This window comes from Castor canadensis, chromosome X (genome assembly GCF_047511655.1).
Source record: "Castor canadensis chromosome X, mCasCan1.hap1v2, whole genome shotgun sequence".
Lineage (NCBI taxonomy): Eukaryota > Metazoa > Chordata > Mammalia > Rodentia > Castoridae > Castor > Castor canadensis.
Window position 1 is genome coordinate 52961048 of NC_133405.1, and position 18884 is coordinate 52979931.

The window sequence follows — 18884 nt, forward strand, 5'->3', positions numbered from 1 at the left end:
AAAAAAACCATGACTGTTTGAAAGCCTACATAGGAAGCACTTAGAATCTAAATTCATTGACTGTGCTGGCAAAACATTAGGGTTTTACTTTATGATGAAGCTGAACTCAGACATGAGGCTCACCTAAGGGAGAATACCAGGACCATTCCTTGCTCCTTTCTACTGGTTAGGTCCCAGAGTGCCAATAGCCAGGTTCATACCCTTATGGTGGTTAATTTTATCTGTTGATTTAGCTGGTTCACTGATGCCCAGATAGTTGATCAAACATTTTTTCTGGGTGTTTCTGATAGGGTGTTTTGGATGAGATTAACATTTAACTAGGCAAACTTTGAGTAAGCAGGTTGGTCTCCGTAATGAAGGGAGGTCTCATCCAATAAGTTGAAAGCCTCAATAGAACAAGACCAGCCTCCTTGGGAAGAAAGACTTCTCTAGCATTGCTTTATCTGCAATATCAGTTCTTCCTGGTTCTACAGCAGATAACCTTCAGACTAGAACTTTGGTATCAGCTCTCCTGATTCTATAACCTATAGCCCATCCTACAGGTTTTAGATTTGCCAACTTTCATAATTATATGGAACTGACTAATAAATCAGTGCCTTATAATAAATCTACACATACACACATGCACACAAACCCTAAGGTTTTCTTTCTCTGAAGAACTCTGGAACCCCAGGAGAATTGTCTGGGAAAATTTACAGTCATCTGGGAGGCTCCCAATAAACATCAAGATCCTAAAATGAGCCAGGCACCCATGTCTTATGCCTGTAATCCTAGCAACTTGGGAGACTGAGATCAGAAGGATCACAGTTTGAGGCCAGCCCGGGCAAATAGTATGTGAGACCTAATCTCCAAAATAACCACAGTAACAAGTGGTAGAGTGCCTGCATTACAAGCATGAAGCCCTGAGTTCAAACCCCAGTCCCTCTCCTAATAACAATAATAACCAGAACAAAATGGACTAGAGGTGTGGCCCAAATGATAGAGCACCTGCTTTGCAATCACAAAGCTGACTCAAATCTCAGGCCCACCAAAAAAAAATCCTACAACAACAAAGTCCTACTCATGAACACAAGTTTTCTTTCAATCACTATTTTAGTACTTTACTATTAAATATGGACAAATAAGCCTCATGAAGCATTTGAGAAACACACTATAATCAGAGACAAGCCAAACAAGATATATAGGAAAGATCTCTGGGGAGGAAACAAACAAAGCTGGGAATAGTAAAAGGATGTATACACACAGGCTCGTGCCTGGTAGAGGGAGAATCCCAGAAGTCATCTTCCAACCCTTAGGATGGGATCTAACATCTCCTTCTGTTCCAAAGATTTCTCTCAACAGAGCACAGTATACATGCCTGCTTTACTTCCCACAACTCATGCCTACTATCAGAGAGGCAACTTCTGTTTTGTTTCCTTTATAGATTGGAAGTTACAGGGCATGGATGGGGATAGATGGGATATAAGCCTTTGCTGGTATCAGAAATTCATGAGTCAATATATTTGCTCACACAATCAGTTACTATAATACAGGTTAGCTTATCTATGAGCAGATATGCCTCCTTGGTTTGATACTGTTAGACTTTCCAAAATGCATTAAAATTCAACTAATCAAAACAATGTTATAGATGTATCTTTATAAATGGGTGCTAATTGATTATGGAGTAATTTAGTAATGTACTATAGAGAATGTTAGTAATAAAACCATACATTTAATAATGTCTGGGTTTAAAAATTTTAAAACAATCATCTACTAAATCATTTTTTCACAACCTCTTTTTTTGTTTTTGGCAATACTAGGGGTTGAACTCAGGGCCTTGTGCTTGCTAGGCAGGCATTCTACCACTTGAGCCATACCACCAGCTACTAAATCTCTTATTAACTTGAACATACACTTATATCTTAGCAAATATAATTCAACAAGATCTTATAGTAAATATTTTTTTATTCCATTGAAATGTTTTGCTATAAGGTAGGAAAATGTACATCTTCTTCACATCTACTAATGTATAATATGATCCAATTTTGGCAAAAATATTACCATTAACATCCTCAGAGAACTAAGAAAATATTATACCCATAAAATCAAAACAGGAGGCTATAAAACAAGAATGATCATTGAGCTGTATGTACTAAGAGAAAACTTCACATCAGAAAAATCATAAATGTGCTCTGTGATTATCTTTTTCACTCAATGCAAATGCCCTTTAGGTCAGCCATTATGGCTTCAGTTAAGCATGGACACTATTACTTCCTACTGTTTTATATCCAAAGCTTCACAGACTTCTGTTACCTGAGAAGTATAGTGGAAATAATGCAATACAGCTGCAAGGACAAGAGACAATGGTCAGAGGATATATTAAAGTTTAAATATGCTTTCCTAGGTACATCCACAAAAAATATAAACTCATTTCTGGCCATTCCCTAACACTTACAGTTCTAGTTCTAACAATAGTCCAGTTCCTTCAACAATGTTTGTTATTTGACATTTATATGTCTTTGCTCATGTGGTCCCCTCTAGCAGGAGTACCCTCTCTCCCTCTGCCTTCCTATTCATCCCTTCAAATTTGTCTGAACCATCACCATCCATCCTTGACCCAAGTCTGATTCCAATTTTTTTTGTGGTGCTAAGGATTGAACACAGAGCCTCATTCATGCTAAGCAAGCACTACCACTGAGCTACATCCCCAACTATCATGGTGATTTTTTACTTTGTTGACTGAGTTCTCCAGAAATTAATTTCCTTAAGGACAGTGACTCATTTGATTTTGTATCTAGCTTAGTACCTGACACATAGTACAACTGGCCAGTCTAAGGTCTTTTCATTTGATTTTGTATCTAGCTTAGTACCTGACACATAGTACAACTGGCCAGTCTAAGGTCTTTTCAGTACTCACCATTTTGGACTGAAGATCAAGCAGCTTTCTCACACGAAATGGTTTAACTAGAAAAGGTAAAGAAAAGAGGTTTTATGCATTTGGTTCAGAAAAAGAAGAAATGGGTCATACTTAACCCCATGTAGTTCATATAGTTTCTTCTTATATCAAGAATCTAAACATCCTCTTAAGTTAAGCCATTAAGCAGATACTCTTTAATAAAAGTACTTAAAAAAAGCAATTTCCACAAAATGAGTCCTGTCATATAACTAATGTTAATAGCTATTTTAAATTTATAAAGGCCAAAACGAATTCTATGGAGTGAATATAGCACAATTGGAGTGAAAATACTCACCATTCTCTTTTTTGGTAAGCAAATATAACACATGGCAGACATAAGGGCACTGTTAAAATACAAAAAATTTAAAAGCGAAATGACCATGTATCTTCAACAAAGCAGCAACATATTTTCATTAAATGTCAGTCAATCTTACGCTGATTAAGTAGAAACACTTCAGGACTTCATTGAACAGTATTTTTAAAAGTTTCTTTTTTATATTATAGGTTGAACATCCCCTATCTGAGATGCTTGAGACCAGAAGTGAATAGGAGACTTTGGAATTTTTGCTTATATATGATGAGATATCTTGGGGATAGGACCCAAGTCTAAACGCAAAAGTCAGTTATGCTTTATATACACATTATATGCATGGCTTGTATATAAGGTAATAAGGCTTGTATAAGGTAATTATATACAATATTTTTAGTGTGCCTGTGTTTTGATTGTGACCCATCGTAAGAGAAATGGAAATTTCCCCTTCTATTGTCATGCTGGTGCTAGAAGCTTCAGATTTTTGAACATTTCAGATTTCAGACTTTCTGATTAGATATGCGCAACCTTTAGAAACAGTAATAAAAATAATAGTTTTAATTGGTAACCTATTAGGTAATTTTTTGGTTGTTTTTAGAATGCAAAAACACTGTCAACAATTTGAAAAACAGGGAAGAGCCAGGCACCAGTGGCTCATGCTTGTAATTCTAGCTACTTGAGGGGCAGAGATCAGGAGGATCAAGGTTCCAAACTAGCAGGGGTAAATAATTAACCAGACCTTATCTCAAAAATACCCAACACAAAAAAGAGCTGGTGGAATGGCTCAAGTGATAAGAGTGCCTGTCTAGCAAGTGTAAGGCTCTAAGTTCAAACCCCAGTACTGCCAAAAAAAAAAAAACCAACAGGGAAGAATTACCCATCATCCTTCTACCTAACAAAAATTTATGCATTCCTTTCAATACTACTATTTACTTATTAAGATACAAACTTAAAACTGTTATCCTAACTTCCCACTTAAAATCAGTGAGCAGATACACCATAATTTTGTTATTGTTGCGTGGCCTTGCAAATGCTAAGCAAACGCTCTACCACTGATCTATATAACCCAGCCCAGATATACCACAACTTAAATAACAGCTTTGTCATCAGTTTGGCAAATAGCACCCATTCAATATACATGTGTTCATTAAATTACTGAGTGACTGACTTTCCTATAACATTTCATTTTGAGTATTCATCTATTGAGGTCTTATTCTAGATCAGGGGTCAGCAAACTATGGTCTGTTTTTGTAAATAAAGTTGTATTTGAATACAGCCACTTCCATTCATTTATGTATTGTCTACAGCTGTTTTTGCTTAACACTAGCAGAGTTGAGTCCTTGTGACAGCAATACTTTAGGCTTGAGGTCCATACTACCTGGCCCTTTAAGAAAAAAGTTTGCCAACATTTGCTCTAGATGACAGGAAAGTGAAAAGATAAAGTCTTTAATGAAACTAGAGAAAGCAACACAAAGACTTTCTTTAAACAAACTTGTATTTTGGTAATCATGACTGTAAACTTTAAAGTCTAAAATATAGCATATTCCATATTGCCTTCTTTTGCACTTAGAAATGGATTCAGAAAGACTCTTAAGAAGCATGAATTTAGATTTCAGTAAAAAAAATTCATTACCTCACACCCCTAGGATATGAACCATCAGCAACACTATTCATCATGTTGAGTATGAAATGAGTTTCCCACAATCACTGGCCCTAGGCTCCAGCATTATGGGGAAGCCTGACATTCTCCTTTAATCGTGTCTAGAAAGGAAAAATTCATATGCATCTAATACTTCACAGCTGCTTTTCTGGCACATATTTAACTACCACATCTGAGTCACTACAGAGTAAGACTCCAACCAAATGATATGAAATAGCTTTTCTAGAATACTGCCTTTCAAACCTTATGCCTGTTTCTCCTATTTCTTGATCTGGGTGATATTCATACAACTGTATTCATTTAGTTGAAATTAACCAAGCTGGTCACTTATTGTATGGGCAATTTTCTGCATGTTTCTTAAAAAGACAGGAAGAAAGAAAAATGAGAAGTAGGATCCCTCCCCGCCTACCAAACTGAACAAAACATTCTCTAGTCAGCACTATGAAAACTACTCAAGTAGACTGCAGTCGATTTGACATTTATGAGTAGTTCCTATTCAGTCATGAAACTAATATTTATTAGATAGTGAGTAAAACAGACAAAAAGTCCTGGTCTCACAACGTTTACACACTATGTGCTATGAATTGTATTACTAAGTACTTTGGTTATAAAAGGTACAGTCCCAGGGCTGGGGATGCAGCTCAGTAATAGAGTGCTGGTTTCAAATTCAGCAAGGACCTAGATTTGGTCCCCAGCAACAAAAAAACAAAGACACAATGTTCTCTGCAGCATCATTCACAGTACCCAAACAGTAGAAACAATGCAAGTGTCCATCAACAAATGGATAAACAAAATGTGGTATATACATACAAGAGAATATTATTCATCCATAAAAAGGAATGAAGTTCTGCTACATGCTATAACATGGATGAAACTTGAAGACATTACACTAAGTAAAAGAAGTCAGACACAAAAGGACAAATATTGTGTATTCTACTTATATGAAGTACTTAGAATAGGCAAATTCATAGAAACAGAAAGTAGTTTACAGGCTTCTGGGAACTAGGCAGGAGAAGAGGAAGTTCTTGCTTAATGCATAGAGTTTCTGGTTGGTGTAGTGTAAAATTTTGTAAACAGATAGTGGTGATGGTATATTGCAAATGTAATTCATGCCACTGAATTGTGCATGAAAAGTGGTAAAATGATATTTTATAACATAAAAAGTGTAACAGATTTTAAAATGAAGTACTGATACATGCAATGACATGGATGCATCTTGGAAACATTTTACTAATTAAAAAAACCCAGTCATCCAGTACTGCAAAACAAAGAAGCCAGTCATAAAAGACCACATATTATCCCATATATAAAAGTTCCAGAATAGGCAAATCTGTAAGGCAAAAAATTAGATTAGGAGTTGCTTAGGACTAGGAGAAAACAGAGAGATAGTGAGGATGATAGGTAAATGGTATGGGGTTTCTCTTTCAAATGATGAAAATGTTATAAAATTGACTGCTGATGTTCACACTTATCTGTGACTACACTAAAAGTTAATTAACCCTATACTTTAAATAGGTGGTCTGCATGGCATGTGAATTATATATTAATAAAATTATTTTTCTAAAAGTAACCAGAGAAAAAAGAAGACAGATTACAACTACACCCATTTGAGGACAATGAAAGCAAGAGTGGAATACTATTGTCAATATTCTAGATGAATATAACTATCACCCTAGAATTCTACATACAGAAAAATCAAATTTCAAGAACAAGATCAAAATACTTTTTCAGGCAAAGATATACAGTTTACCATCAAAAGATTTTCAGTGAAAGAATACTGTAGGGCTGGTAGCAGAATGTCTGCCTAACAAGCATGAAGCCCTGAGTTCAAACCCCAGTACCACCTCTCCCCACCCCGCCCCTGCCAAAAAAAAGAATAGTGTAAAGTGTATACTTTTACCCAAAGAAAAATGATCTCATATTAAAGGTATAAGGAGCAAAAACAAATGATGAGCAAAACTACTGGTACATATATAGGCAAATCTAAACAAACATCAATTGTAAAGATAAAGTTTATAGTTCATCTCTATGGAATACCTTTTGACTTCAATCTTTGTACATCTAAATCTAAATATTCCTTCCAAAACTAGCTCCCTCTCAAATTTTCTCTTACTGTCACTCTGAGTCACACTGACTTAAAGCTCAGATCTTTAACATCTAGACATCACGTCAATTTTTCCTTTACAATCTCTCCTAAAATAATCTGTCATTTTTTTTGTGAGACAGGATCTTGCTATTTAGCCCAGGTTGGCCTCAAACTCACAGATCCTCCTGCCTCAGCCCGCCAAATGTTCAAGTGCTGGGATTACAGATGTGTGCCACAAAACTTGGCTTAAAAGCTGTCTTTTTCATTGCATTTCCACGGTCACCCCTTACTGTAGGATACTGATTCTCAGATTTTTTGATCTTGGGAATTTATGCTCTTAAAACTTAGAGGAACATACAAAGCTTTTGTTTATCTGGATATCTGACAATAGTCACCAAATCAGAAATTAAAATTGAGAAATAATGTAATGCTTATGAATTCATTAAAAATAATAAACTCATTACATGCTAATATAAATGATATATTCTATAAAATAAGTATTTTCAAAATGAAAGAAAATACTGAGAAGAGCAACGTTGTTTTACATTTCTAAAAAATTTTTTAATGTTGGACATATAGGTAGAAGAATAGTGGTACAGGCCAACCTCAGGCAAAAAGGCATGAAACCCCATTTGAAAAATAATTAAAGCAAAAAAGGGCTGGACATGTGGCTCAAGCACTAGAGTACTTGCCTAGCAAGTATGAAGCCCTGAGTTCAAATCCCAGTACTGCCAAAAATGATGTCGATTTGATTTAATTACATAAAGAAAGCTCAGCCTCACATAAGATACATAGTTGGAAAGGGGAGAATTATTTTAATAGCCTTATCAGAAAATTGTAGGTCTGGGAATGTAGCTCAGTAGTAGAGTGTTGTCTAGTATGCTCAAGGCCCTCGGTTTGATCCCCAGCACTGCAAAAAGAATTGTGGATATTAGTCTTTGGTACTATAACAAAACTTGACAAGTGGTGCAATGTGGAATCAGAAACCCTATCAATGAAATCTTTGAAGTGTGTTCTATTAAAATTCATTGATATACCTTATACTTTGAATAGATTTTAAATCCATGCATAATCTTGTAGCATCATGCTTGGTCATCTGGAAAATATTGGATCACTGAGTTAAGCCAAGCATCCAAAGGCTTATTATTGCCATCCATACCATCAGAAGTCTTTTAAAAAATCTTCAAGTACAAGAGGCTATCAGGCAGACACAAATTTTCCATACATCAAGTTTTCTCTTGAAAGCTCAAATTTTATCAGTAGCAACAAATATTACCAGTTTTTTTTTCTTTGAAATGACAGGCTTGCTTTGTTCAGTTTCAAGAAAATGTCTTCTAAATAACCAAGACCAAATAACCAGAGTTTGGATGTCAATCATTCTTTCAAATAAAAATGGTCTTCCATGAAAAAAGCAGCTAGTTTAGCTCACAATTCAATCACATAAGTGCTTTTCCTCAGAACCACATTGTATGCTGAAGAGCTGTTTGTACTTCTCATTTAATCACACAGAACAATAAAGATATGTCTCAAGGTCAAGATTTAGTAAAAGTAATGAAATTGTACTGCTTCATTTAGGACTTTCGTAAGTGAACCTAGGATTTTTGGTTTTCACTGCACTGAAAAATACAACCACCACTAGTATAGTTTGGTACCACTTCTTTTTTTTTTTTGGCAGTACTGTGGTTTGAAGTTAGGGCCCCACGCTGGCTAGGCAGGTACCCTACCACTTGTGCCACTCCACCAGCCCTTTTCTTGTGTTGAGTATTTATGAGGTAAGGTCTCACAAACTATTTGCCAGGGCCTGGCTTTAAACCGTGATCCTCCTGATCTCTGCCTCCTGAATAGCTAGGATTACAGGTATGAGCCAAAGGTATCCAGCAAAATAACTAGTTTTTATTTTTTCATTTTGTTTGGCAGTACTGGGGTTTGAACTCAGTGCCTCACTCTTGCTAGTCAGGAGCTCTACCACCTGAGCCACTCCACCAGCTGGTATCACTTATTTGTGGTAAAGTGTCAGCAGTTTTATCCACCACTGCTTTGACACAACCAGTGCCAATGACAACATAGTAAAAATAGCAAACAATATTTCAGTACTATTATGAAAACAATTTTGATCTCTCAACTTCTGAAACAATCTTAAGGAGTCCCAAGGGTCTACAGATCATATTTGAGGATTTCTAGTTTCAGACTTCATCATGTTATACTTGGATTATCATGTCAGTCTTCTAGTTTTTTGACTCTAGTCCCTCTCTTAATTCATATTATGTGGCACTACTAGATACAGCTTCCTGTAAAGTTGCTTTCAACATATTCTGAAACATAATTTACATATCCCACAGCTTTACTTGAAATCTTCCCCTCTTATCAAACATTATTTCCTCTCAACAAATCCCAAACTCTATTCAGTCTTCAAGGCTCAGCTCAATGCCCCATAATTTATGATGCTTTGCTTTTGTGAGTGTGTGGTACTAGGGATTGAACTCAGGGCTTCCCACTTGCTAGGCAAGTACTCTACCATTTGAGGCATGTCCCCCAGTCCTTTTGCTTTTTGTTTTGTTTTTCAGATAGGATCTCTTGTGCTAACTCCTCAAACTCAAATCCTCCTACCTCTGCCTCCTGAATAGCTAGGACCACAGGTATGCACCACCACACCCAGCTTGTTTATGAGATAGGGTCTCACTAACTTTTGCCTGGACTGGCTCAAACTGCAAGCCTCCTCAGTAGCTGGGATTGCAGATGCATAACCCCATGCCCAGCCCTTATGCTGGGTCTTATAACCACTCTGATTTACAGTGTCCTTTTCCCTCTTGAAAAATTACAGCAATTTTTATTCTCCTACTATCACCTACTGTCTCTGATAATTTAACACTTGAATTGTTTTTTAACTGCATGTGCTTCCTTAATTTCCCAACTAGATTTAAATTCATGAGTACAGAAACTGTGCTAAATCTCAAATCTTCTACAATGCAAGGAACACAGTAAGAACATGAATTTTAAAAAAAGAAATCAATAAATGGATTTCTTTCCCAAAGGCAATAGGAATTCAGTTACATAGTGGCTCACATGGTGTGTGAACTACTGATGGCCCTTGAAAGTCTTCCAGGTGGACAATAGATTGATTTCTTAAAGTTACTAATGTTTTTAATGGGAATAATTATGTTATTTAATCAAAATCAGTCCATTTGCAACCCAAGAAAAGTAATGCTCCTTCTCATTAATTCTGATGAAGTTTTTGTGGTGTTAAACAAGAAAATGTAGAGCAAGTAACCCAAAGGGCTCTGCTGAAGTGGTTTAAAAGGGAAAAAATGATAATCACTGCTCTAAATCAGCAGACATTGCAATGTGGAATCATCTCTAAATGTAACATTTATATTTCCTTCAAAGAAGATATATAGCAAAAATGATAAAATTTTATATTTGTTACTCTGAGTGATGGTGCAAGGACGTTTGGGATGTTATGCTTTGTACTTTCTGTATGTTTGATATATTTTTAAATAAATAAGGAAAAGTATGTGGTGGCACTGTGAAGTACATATGGTGTATCAACATACACAAATGTACTATTTGATTGATGCTTGATACCGTGCAATTTTACTTACCAGTGTATCATCTTGCAACGAAGCAAAAAAGAAGCCATACAGCAAGTTAATTTGCTCCTTATGATCAATGAAGTCAAACATGGCAATCAGCCAACGATAAAAAAGTACCTATCAAGAGACAAAATGCTTAGCTTTAGAAAAATATAACTAACTGGCAAGAAGAGCTTTATTCCCCCCTTGGAGCTGTTTTAGAAGCTTCTAGCATGACGTAGGATAAAAGATTTTATTTCTTAGTAAAAATTTCTGTTTAAACAGAGTCCTTGCACCAAGCTATACTGTTCCAAAACCATAGGTTTTGCACAAAAGGCCACTGCCATTACTCCGTAAGTGGCTCCTCCTTGCCAGCCCTTAAGTGGATTCTGAAGGACTCATCAAAGTGTTTAAAAAGATTACCTTGGTACTACCAGAACACTTGCCAACACACAGCCAGGAGACTGCCTTAACTACAGAATCTTCTAATATTAGAGTTTCAGGAATCATGCACTTCAATATCCGTGTGTTTACAGCATTCCCTGGAAAGCAGACCAACTCTAATTTAAACTACATTTTAGAGTCATAAACATTCCTTTACTATAATTCACTATTGTCATAAAAATCTCACTTTATGTTGAAGGTAATAAAAATTAACAGTATATAATATTTAGTATCTATTATCATCATTATAAAACATTGTTCAAAACAAAAATTATAGGGCTGTAGATATGGCTCAATGATACAGAACTTGCTTGGCATACATAAAGCTCTAGGTTTAATCCCCAGCACTGAAAAAAAATTGTACCTTTAACTTCTAAAATAAAGAAAATAATTTGGCCCTAATATTTCTTATAAAGGGGAGGGAGTGAAGAGTCAAGCTTGGAGGTGTATGTCTGTAATCCTAATGCTCACGAGGGCAAGGAAGGAGAAAAGCAAATTCAAAGCCAGTCTGGGATAGAGTGAGACCTGTCCCCCAAAAACAAAGCAAAAATAAACCAAAAACATTAATTCATTTGTGGGCACTTTAGAGAAAAAAAATGAAGGACAGGATAGTAAGAACAGAGTTCCTTTTAGAGCTGACGAAAATATTTAAGAATTAAATAAAGGTGATGACTGCACAACTATGAATATGCTAAAAATATTTAATATTTAATTTAAAGCATCAAGAATTTTATGGCATGTGAAGTATATCTCAAAAAAGCCTTTCAAACACGGAGATTTCAGGGGTTTTTTCATTTCATTTATTTTTGGCAGTAACAGGGTTCAAATTCAGGGCTTTGCACTTGGTCTACCACTTATCTCCAGTCCTCATTTATTTTTAATGACAGAACAGATTCTGATTTATTTAAAGCTACTGACAGACATCTTCCATGAGTTGTTACATTTAAGAATAAAAACTATATATTTAGCAGAATGGAACAAATATCCTTTGGATGAGATGGCAGTAACGTCATTCTATACTAGTCTAATTTTTCCATCTTCCTCTCTGGTCTCCATGTTATTCTATCATCTGGTACTAGAAGTGATGTCACAGACACTGGCTTTATACAATGCCTTTTATCAAGTTGTTTATTAAGGCTCTAAAAATTAAAATATACTTCATTAAAATAAAAATGAAAGAATGAAAAAAGAAAGAAAATCTCATTAATTTCTACCTCATTCTGTGGGGAAGGAAGCAGTGATGATAGGCAAAAAAAATTAACAAAAATAAAAATTCCTGCTTTCCCATTCTGAGGTTTCTTTCTTTTTTATTTTCTCCCATTCCCATCCACTAACCATTTATTTTTGCTGTGCTAAGGATCAAACCCAGGGCCATGTGCATGACAGGCAAGCACTTGACCACTGACCTACACCCCCTAGTCCTTGGTTTTTTAAGATAGGGTGTACCTTTGTAGCCCAGGCTGGTCTTGAACTCAGGACCTTCCTACCTCCATCTCCCAAGTGCTGGGATTAGAAGTGCATACCACCATGCCTGGCTTTACTGTATTTTTACTTCCTAGTGACTTTTAAATTAACTTCCAAACAATCTAACATCCCTTTGCACCTAATTCTGCTAACAGTTCTAGCATACCTTCCCCTTAAACATGCATTTCAATTTCCTCCAGGAGCTAAATAAAATTATCTAGTGGGGGGAGCATAATAGAAATAACTAAGAGAGAAAAGGAATTAAGGTGGCCACATTTAATCTCAGCAAATTCCAACTTAATAGAAAAATACACGGTAACAATAGAAAGCTAGAGACTATTTTTAAATTGTATTTACAAGTTTCCAGAACCTGAGATGTACATTTTCGAACACTTCAAGATCTCACTCATGCCATGAAAACTTTTTAACCATTCATTTCTGAGATGCAAAAAAGAAAAATTCCAAAATAGAAAACACCTGTACATTATACATGGTTTGGTTAAAAACCAAACAATCTGAAACTACCACCTACAAAAACAAAAGTCAATTTTATTAGGTGTAATTTCCTAGGAAAAAATCATACAACTAACCAGGTAAAAGTAAAGAAAGAAAATACTTGAAAGTCATATACTGAATTTACACAGTAATGTGTCTGTTACTATAAAGTTTGCACATACACACGCATACACACATAATCTGTAAATAAATAGGATGCTGGGGTATAGGCAAAGGAAACTATTATGCAAGGGCCAAGAAATACTTATTTAAAGAACCCAGTTTTGATAGCTGTATTAGTATTTTTTTAGTAGAGAAAGCAGTAGCAATGTGGTACATAAATACTAGAATGTTCTAGCTCTAATGTTAACAAAGTCTCTTTTTAGCTGGGCATGGTGGTACATGCCTATATTCCCAGCACTGGAGAGGCTGAGGCAGGAGTTCAAGGTGAGATTGGGCTGCACGGTGATACCCTGTTTTAAAAACAAAAAAGTGTCACTAAACACTTTGGAACTAACTCCTCATCTTTAATATAAGGATGGTTAGGTCTAAAATACTCTCCAAGTCTGAATTTGGATGAGAGAAATTAAAAGGTTCTTCTCAAGTAAAAAGGATATTGATCACATGTTATTTCTAAGAACCTCTCCCACCTCTACCCCCAACTAATGAACTTAGGACGGAGAAATAGTGGCACAAGCTGGTGGAGTGACTCAAGTGGTAGTGCGCCTGCCTAGCAAGCGTGAGGCCCTGAGTTCAAACCCCAGTACTACCAAAAAGAGATATTTGCACAAAAGAAAAAGCATCTTGATTATTAAGGTCAGAGACTCTAGAATGAAAACAGTATAAAGAGGAATTTGTCATAGGTAAGTAAACTGACAATGAAATAAGACTTAAGTGATTCTTTAAGATGTCTTCTGGCAACATTATTTAAATTATTATCTATAATTCTTAAGAAAAATGCTAAAAATGGTTCCATATATTTGGTACCAAGAGTTTTGGGTTTTTTTATTTGCGAAGATATGCGGTTACGGGTCATTTTCAGCAATCTGCACACAGAAACTTTTGACGCATAAAGTAGTCTAAACATAGGAAAGGCCCATTTTATAATCTTCTCAGGTTGAGCTCATGAAGAGAATAGTAAAAATAAACAACTCTAACTGATTCCAACAAACAATCTAATTCAAAATCTGAAAGGTTTAAAACTAATGGCAAACTAATGAAAAATATATTCCCTCAACATACCAAATTTGCCACTGAGTGCCACATTTAATAGAATGTCAATTGCTTCTGGCGCTAACCCATTCTTCCAAGCCACATTTTCCACAGTTTTCAAGTGTTTTTCCAAGATTTTATCTTTACTCAGTGAAGTTTTCAGGGGACCTGGAAAAGGGAACGATATTAAATAGACCTTTAAAATTCATTCAGTCCTCAGCCTTGACAATTATAACTTGGGACTCTCCAAAGGAATAACTTTATGTAAAAAATGTCTTCCTAAAAATCCCTGAAAACCTTTAAAACTCTACAATATTTAACAGCAATAGTACCTTCAATGAGGAAACTGAATTATGCCCTTGCGTCCCTTGGTGTAAACTAACTAAAAGCATTCAACTTAGACTATAACCTCTTCCAACACTAGGGCAACAGTTCCCATACTCTGCTGTACATTGGAACCACCCGGGAGCCTTTAAAAAGTCCTCAGGTTGCATCCCCTACCAATAAAATTAGAATGTCTAAGAGTGGATGCTGGAATCAGTATATTGTAAAGATTCTCAGGTAATCACAATGTGTGGCAGTCTGGGAGCCACTCTTCTGGGAAGATGTTGCTGTGCTCATAGTACCCAGCATATTGATATGTCTCAATAAATGTCTATTGTTGTTTTATTTATTTTTTGTGGTACTGGGGTTTGAACTCAGCACCTTATACTTGTTACGCAGGTGCTCTACCACTTGAACAACTCTGACAACAATAAATGTTTATTAAGTAAACAAAACCATGAATGAATGAAAATATGATTTCTTTTAAAAACTAACAGACTGGAATTTTTTTTTTTTTGAGACAGGGTGTGGCTAAGTAGTCCTGACTCACCTTGAACTCATGATCCTCTTACATCAGCCTCCTGAATGCTGGGATTACAGATGTGTACCACCATGCCCGGCTTTGAGGGCTGTAATATTTTTATAGAAATAAGACTTTCACAAGGAAAACAATCTGCCTTTACCTTTCTCAAAGTATCCCACTGCTATCTGCAGCGCATCTTCAACTTGGTCATTAGCATGTTCATAATCTTCCACTGGATTGCTTTCTTTCAAGATGTTCTTTGAGTTGCTTGATTTCTGTTTTACTTTCCAGGCTGAGAGATTAGTCTGACAACTATTACTACTTCTGTTTCCTGCCTGGAAAGTCTTAGCTCTCTTTTGAGGTGACATCACTGTGTTCTATACAGAAACAAGTGTCATTATCGTTAATGAGCAAACACCCTCTTTTTGCCCCACAAAGACAGAGACTATATATGCCTGTGTTCCCATGTAGTACCTAGCATACAACAAGCATGCAACAGATAAACTGACAACAATCCAAGAAACAAAGCCCATAGGTTAACTTTTTCAGAAAGTCCTTGAAATAGAGTAACAACTTGTCAAGGTGACATTTACCAGCTGAGCTCTAAGCAACATAAATCCCTCTTAGAATGGCTACATCACCTAAGTGAGTCCAAAACCAATCCATCTCATAAATTCAAAATTTCTTTCTCCACTCCTGTTTTCTCCACCCTTCCTTGGTTTAGCTTTTAATCTTTATACTCCCCACTTTTTCAGTACTATGTTAAAAGCCAAACTGGTGGCCACGCTAAGCATTCTCAGGGCAGAAATACTACCCATTTATTAATTCATGCATTCAATAAATAACTACTGAACATCATCTTTATGCCAAGCACAAGGTTACTTGACATGGGGAGGGGAAAGGAAGACATACTATGATCTTAAAGCAAGAAAGAGTTTGTGTATTAAAGAAACAACAGCAACACCAGTGTGGAGGGAGTGGAATTCATGAGGTAAAGACTAGAGACATGAAGTCAGAAAGGTAGCCAGGAGATCATATTGGTCATGCAGGCCAGGAGTAAGGAGTTTGGATTTTCAGTGACATGGGAAACCACATGACGGAGGGTAGGGGGACAGCAGGGAGCTATACTGTCTGATCTGTGTATTAAGAGCTTTTTATTGGCAATGTGGAATCTAGAATATTAGGGGTTCAAGAAGGACAAGAGACCACTTAAGAGGCTCTTGCAGAAGTCCAGAAGACAAATGACTAGTCTTACACTATAACTAAGGTGTAGCTATGTAGAGATGGGAAATGACTGGACTCATGATAATGTTTTGGAAGGAGACTGGGCAGGCTACAATCAAGGAATTGGATGTAGTAAAAACAAAGAGGGAACCAAGGATGGCTTGTAAGGTTTTGGCTTCAAATGGGAAAAACATAGGGAATGCTCAGAATGATACTCTACCCCATCTCCCTAGATGAGGCCAGAACAGAAGAGTAATTATGTATGTCCAACCCAGCAGGAGGTTCCAGTTATGGATTGTTTCCTACAGATCAAGGAGAGAAGGACAAGGAGGAGCTTCTGACCCCATCCGGATGAACAGCACTTCCCAAGGATCACTTTCACAGCCTGCCCCAGCCAGGAGCTAAATTGGCAAAGACTTACTCATTAGGTAGATTCTTGGCCTGAGGAAAAACTCAATTGCAGCTATCCTTTGTAGGGTAATCCCACACGCAGAGGTCCAGATATTCCCTTCGATCTCAGAGGTCCTTATTCTACGCAGTGTTTTAAAAGAACCTTACCAAGACACCCTATTTGACACCACAACCTCCGGAATCCAGAAGGCGCCTTCTGGATTCAAAGGCGCGGGCCCCACCTCGCGCATGCGCTTTCTCAGCGGCGGCTGGGCGGAGCGACGAGCTCAGGTGAAATCTGATTGGTTGGAGTACAGCTCTATGGCGGGAGGTGGTGCGCGCGCGGACAGTGACGCATACCAAATTACTGAAAGCAGCTTGCCTCACCTACCTAGCCTGGGGCGTGCCGCTAAAGGGCCGTTGCTGCTGGAGTCAGATGATTGGCTGGCGTTCTCGCAGTTCTAATGTTTGGATCTGTCATTTTGGGTAAAACAAGGACAACTAGTGTCTCGATTCTTGAAGTTCATATGATGAATTATAGTTATTCATTTTGCCCAGATTGATCCCACATGTCGGGAACTTGTAGAAAAAAAAAAATGAAACCGCGAACTTCACAATAAAGTCGGCTTTCTTCAAGGCTGAATCTGTCGCATTCCTGCGAAGCCAGGGGATGAGAGGAAAGAACTGCTGGATCTGCCCTCTACTTACTGAGAATGGGTATAGATAATCTCCAAGGTTTTCTAGAAATCTATTTTGAGTCAGATTTTGAGCCACCTTGAAGGTGGCCATCTGTCAACACGTAAATGTTCCTAACCTTGAAGAATCAATTGACCTTAAAGAATCTGACTAAAACAACCACCAGAGCTTACTTGTCTGAGATCTGTTCTTGGTCCTAATTTAATCTCTTATTGAACCAGGATAAGAGAGGAAAGGCCAAAACACAACTATAAAATTGAGGCAAAATTGTAGAGGTAAAATTTTCAATCTTAGAGAAATATAAAGATTAAGTTGATGTATTTGAGGACAGCAACAGAAATGACTACCATGTATTTATATGATTTTCAGAGTAGTTTTTTTTAATCATGCATGAAAACAGACTATTCAATTTTTCTGATGCTGCTCTTCTTTGTACAGTAAGATTGTAAATTTTCCAAGCCATTTCTCATGCTTTTAGTTGTTTTGTTGACTCAAAGAAACATAAATTGGAAGACTTAAAAGGCTTCAACACCCTTCTTTTCGTAGATGAAATAGCACTTCAAGTGATTAAATTTTGCCTTAAATAACAAATTAGTAGCAGTTCAACTTGTGCCACTTTGTGGACAGATACACTGTAGTGAAAGATAGTGGATCAGATTTACTTAATAAACCCTCACTTTTCTCTGAAAAATTCTTCTACTTTCTCTTGGAATCACTTATAAAACTTCCAACTTGAAGATTGTATTAAGGATCCTAACTCTATGGCTTTCTGTCTTATGTAATAGCATCAAAATAAGTGTGAGGGAACTTAAAATAAATTGGCAAGTTTATTAGTATATTAAATGATTATACTATACTCCCCTTTTCTTCTCCTTCTTCATCCAGACTTAAAAGAAAAAGAGCCTGAGCCAGGTGTGGTGGTGCTTGCCTGTAATGCCAACACTTGTGAGTGCTGGGGCAGAACTATTATAATTTCCAGACCACTCTGGGCTACAGAACAATACTGTCAAAAAAAAAAAAAAAAGCCGGGCACCTGATGGCTCACTCCTGTAATCCTAGTTACTCAGAAGGCAGGGATTAGAAGGATCACAGTTAGAAGCCAACCTGGGAAAACAGTTTGAGAGACCCTATCTTGGAAAAAAAAAAACATTACAAAAAAGGGCTGATGTAGTGGTTCAAGGTGTAGGCCCCAATTTCAAACCCTGGTACCACAAAATAAATAACGAGCTGGGCACCAGTGACTCACATCACAGAAGCCAGGCCCAGAAAAATAGGTTGGGAGACCCTATTCTTGAAAATACCTAACACATAAACAAGACTGGCAGAATGACTCAAATGGCAGGGTGCCTGCCTAACAAGTGTAAGGCCTGGAGTTCAAACCCCACTACCAAAAAAAAAAAAAGAAGAAGAAGAAGAAGCCTAAGTCCTTTCATATGACCCTTTCTTTCCAAATTTTCAGTATAAATCTAGACAGTTTCCTCCAAATTTCAAAAATCTTTATTTTGAAAGAATGAGAGAAATAAGAGAGAGGTATCAATTACCAAGAACAATG

The 18884-nt window shown here is 36.8% G+C and overlaps 1 protein-coding gene across 2 annotated transcripts in view; it reads right to left on the minus strand.

Moving 5' to 3' along the window:
• The window catches only part of Cenpi (centromere protein I), a 57476-nt gene extending 40569 nt beyond the window's left edge, over positions 1-16907 (minus strand). Inside the window, exons 1-7 of one of the 2 annotated variants that reach the window (XM_074062627.1) lie at positions 16668-16907; positions 15183-15399; positions 14206-14343; positions 10984-11102; positions 10591-10698; positions 3231-3279; positions 2897-2943 (exon numbers count right to left, since the gene is read on the minus strand). In XM_074062627.1, the coding sequence (XP_073918728.1) occupies positions 2897-2943; positions 3231-3279; positions 10591-10698; positions 10984-11102; positions 14206-14343; positions 15183-15390 (669 nt within the window). In that variant the 5' untranslated portion in view covers positions 15391-15399; positions 16668-16907. The remainder of the gene's footprint in view (positions 1-2896; positions 2944-3230; positions 3280-10590; positions 10699-10983; positions 11103-14205; positions 14344-15182; positions 15400-16667) is intronic. The other variant, XM_074062628.1, reaches the window with a different exon arrangement.
• Between the last annotated feature and the right edge of the window lie 1977 nt (positions 16908-18884).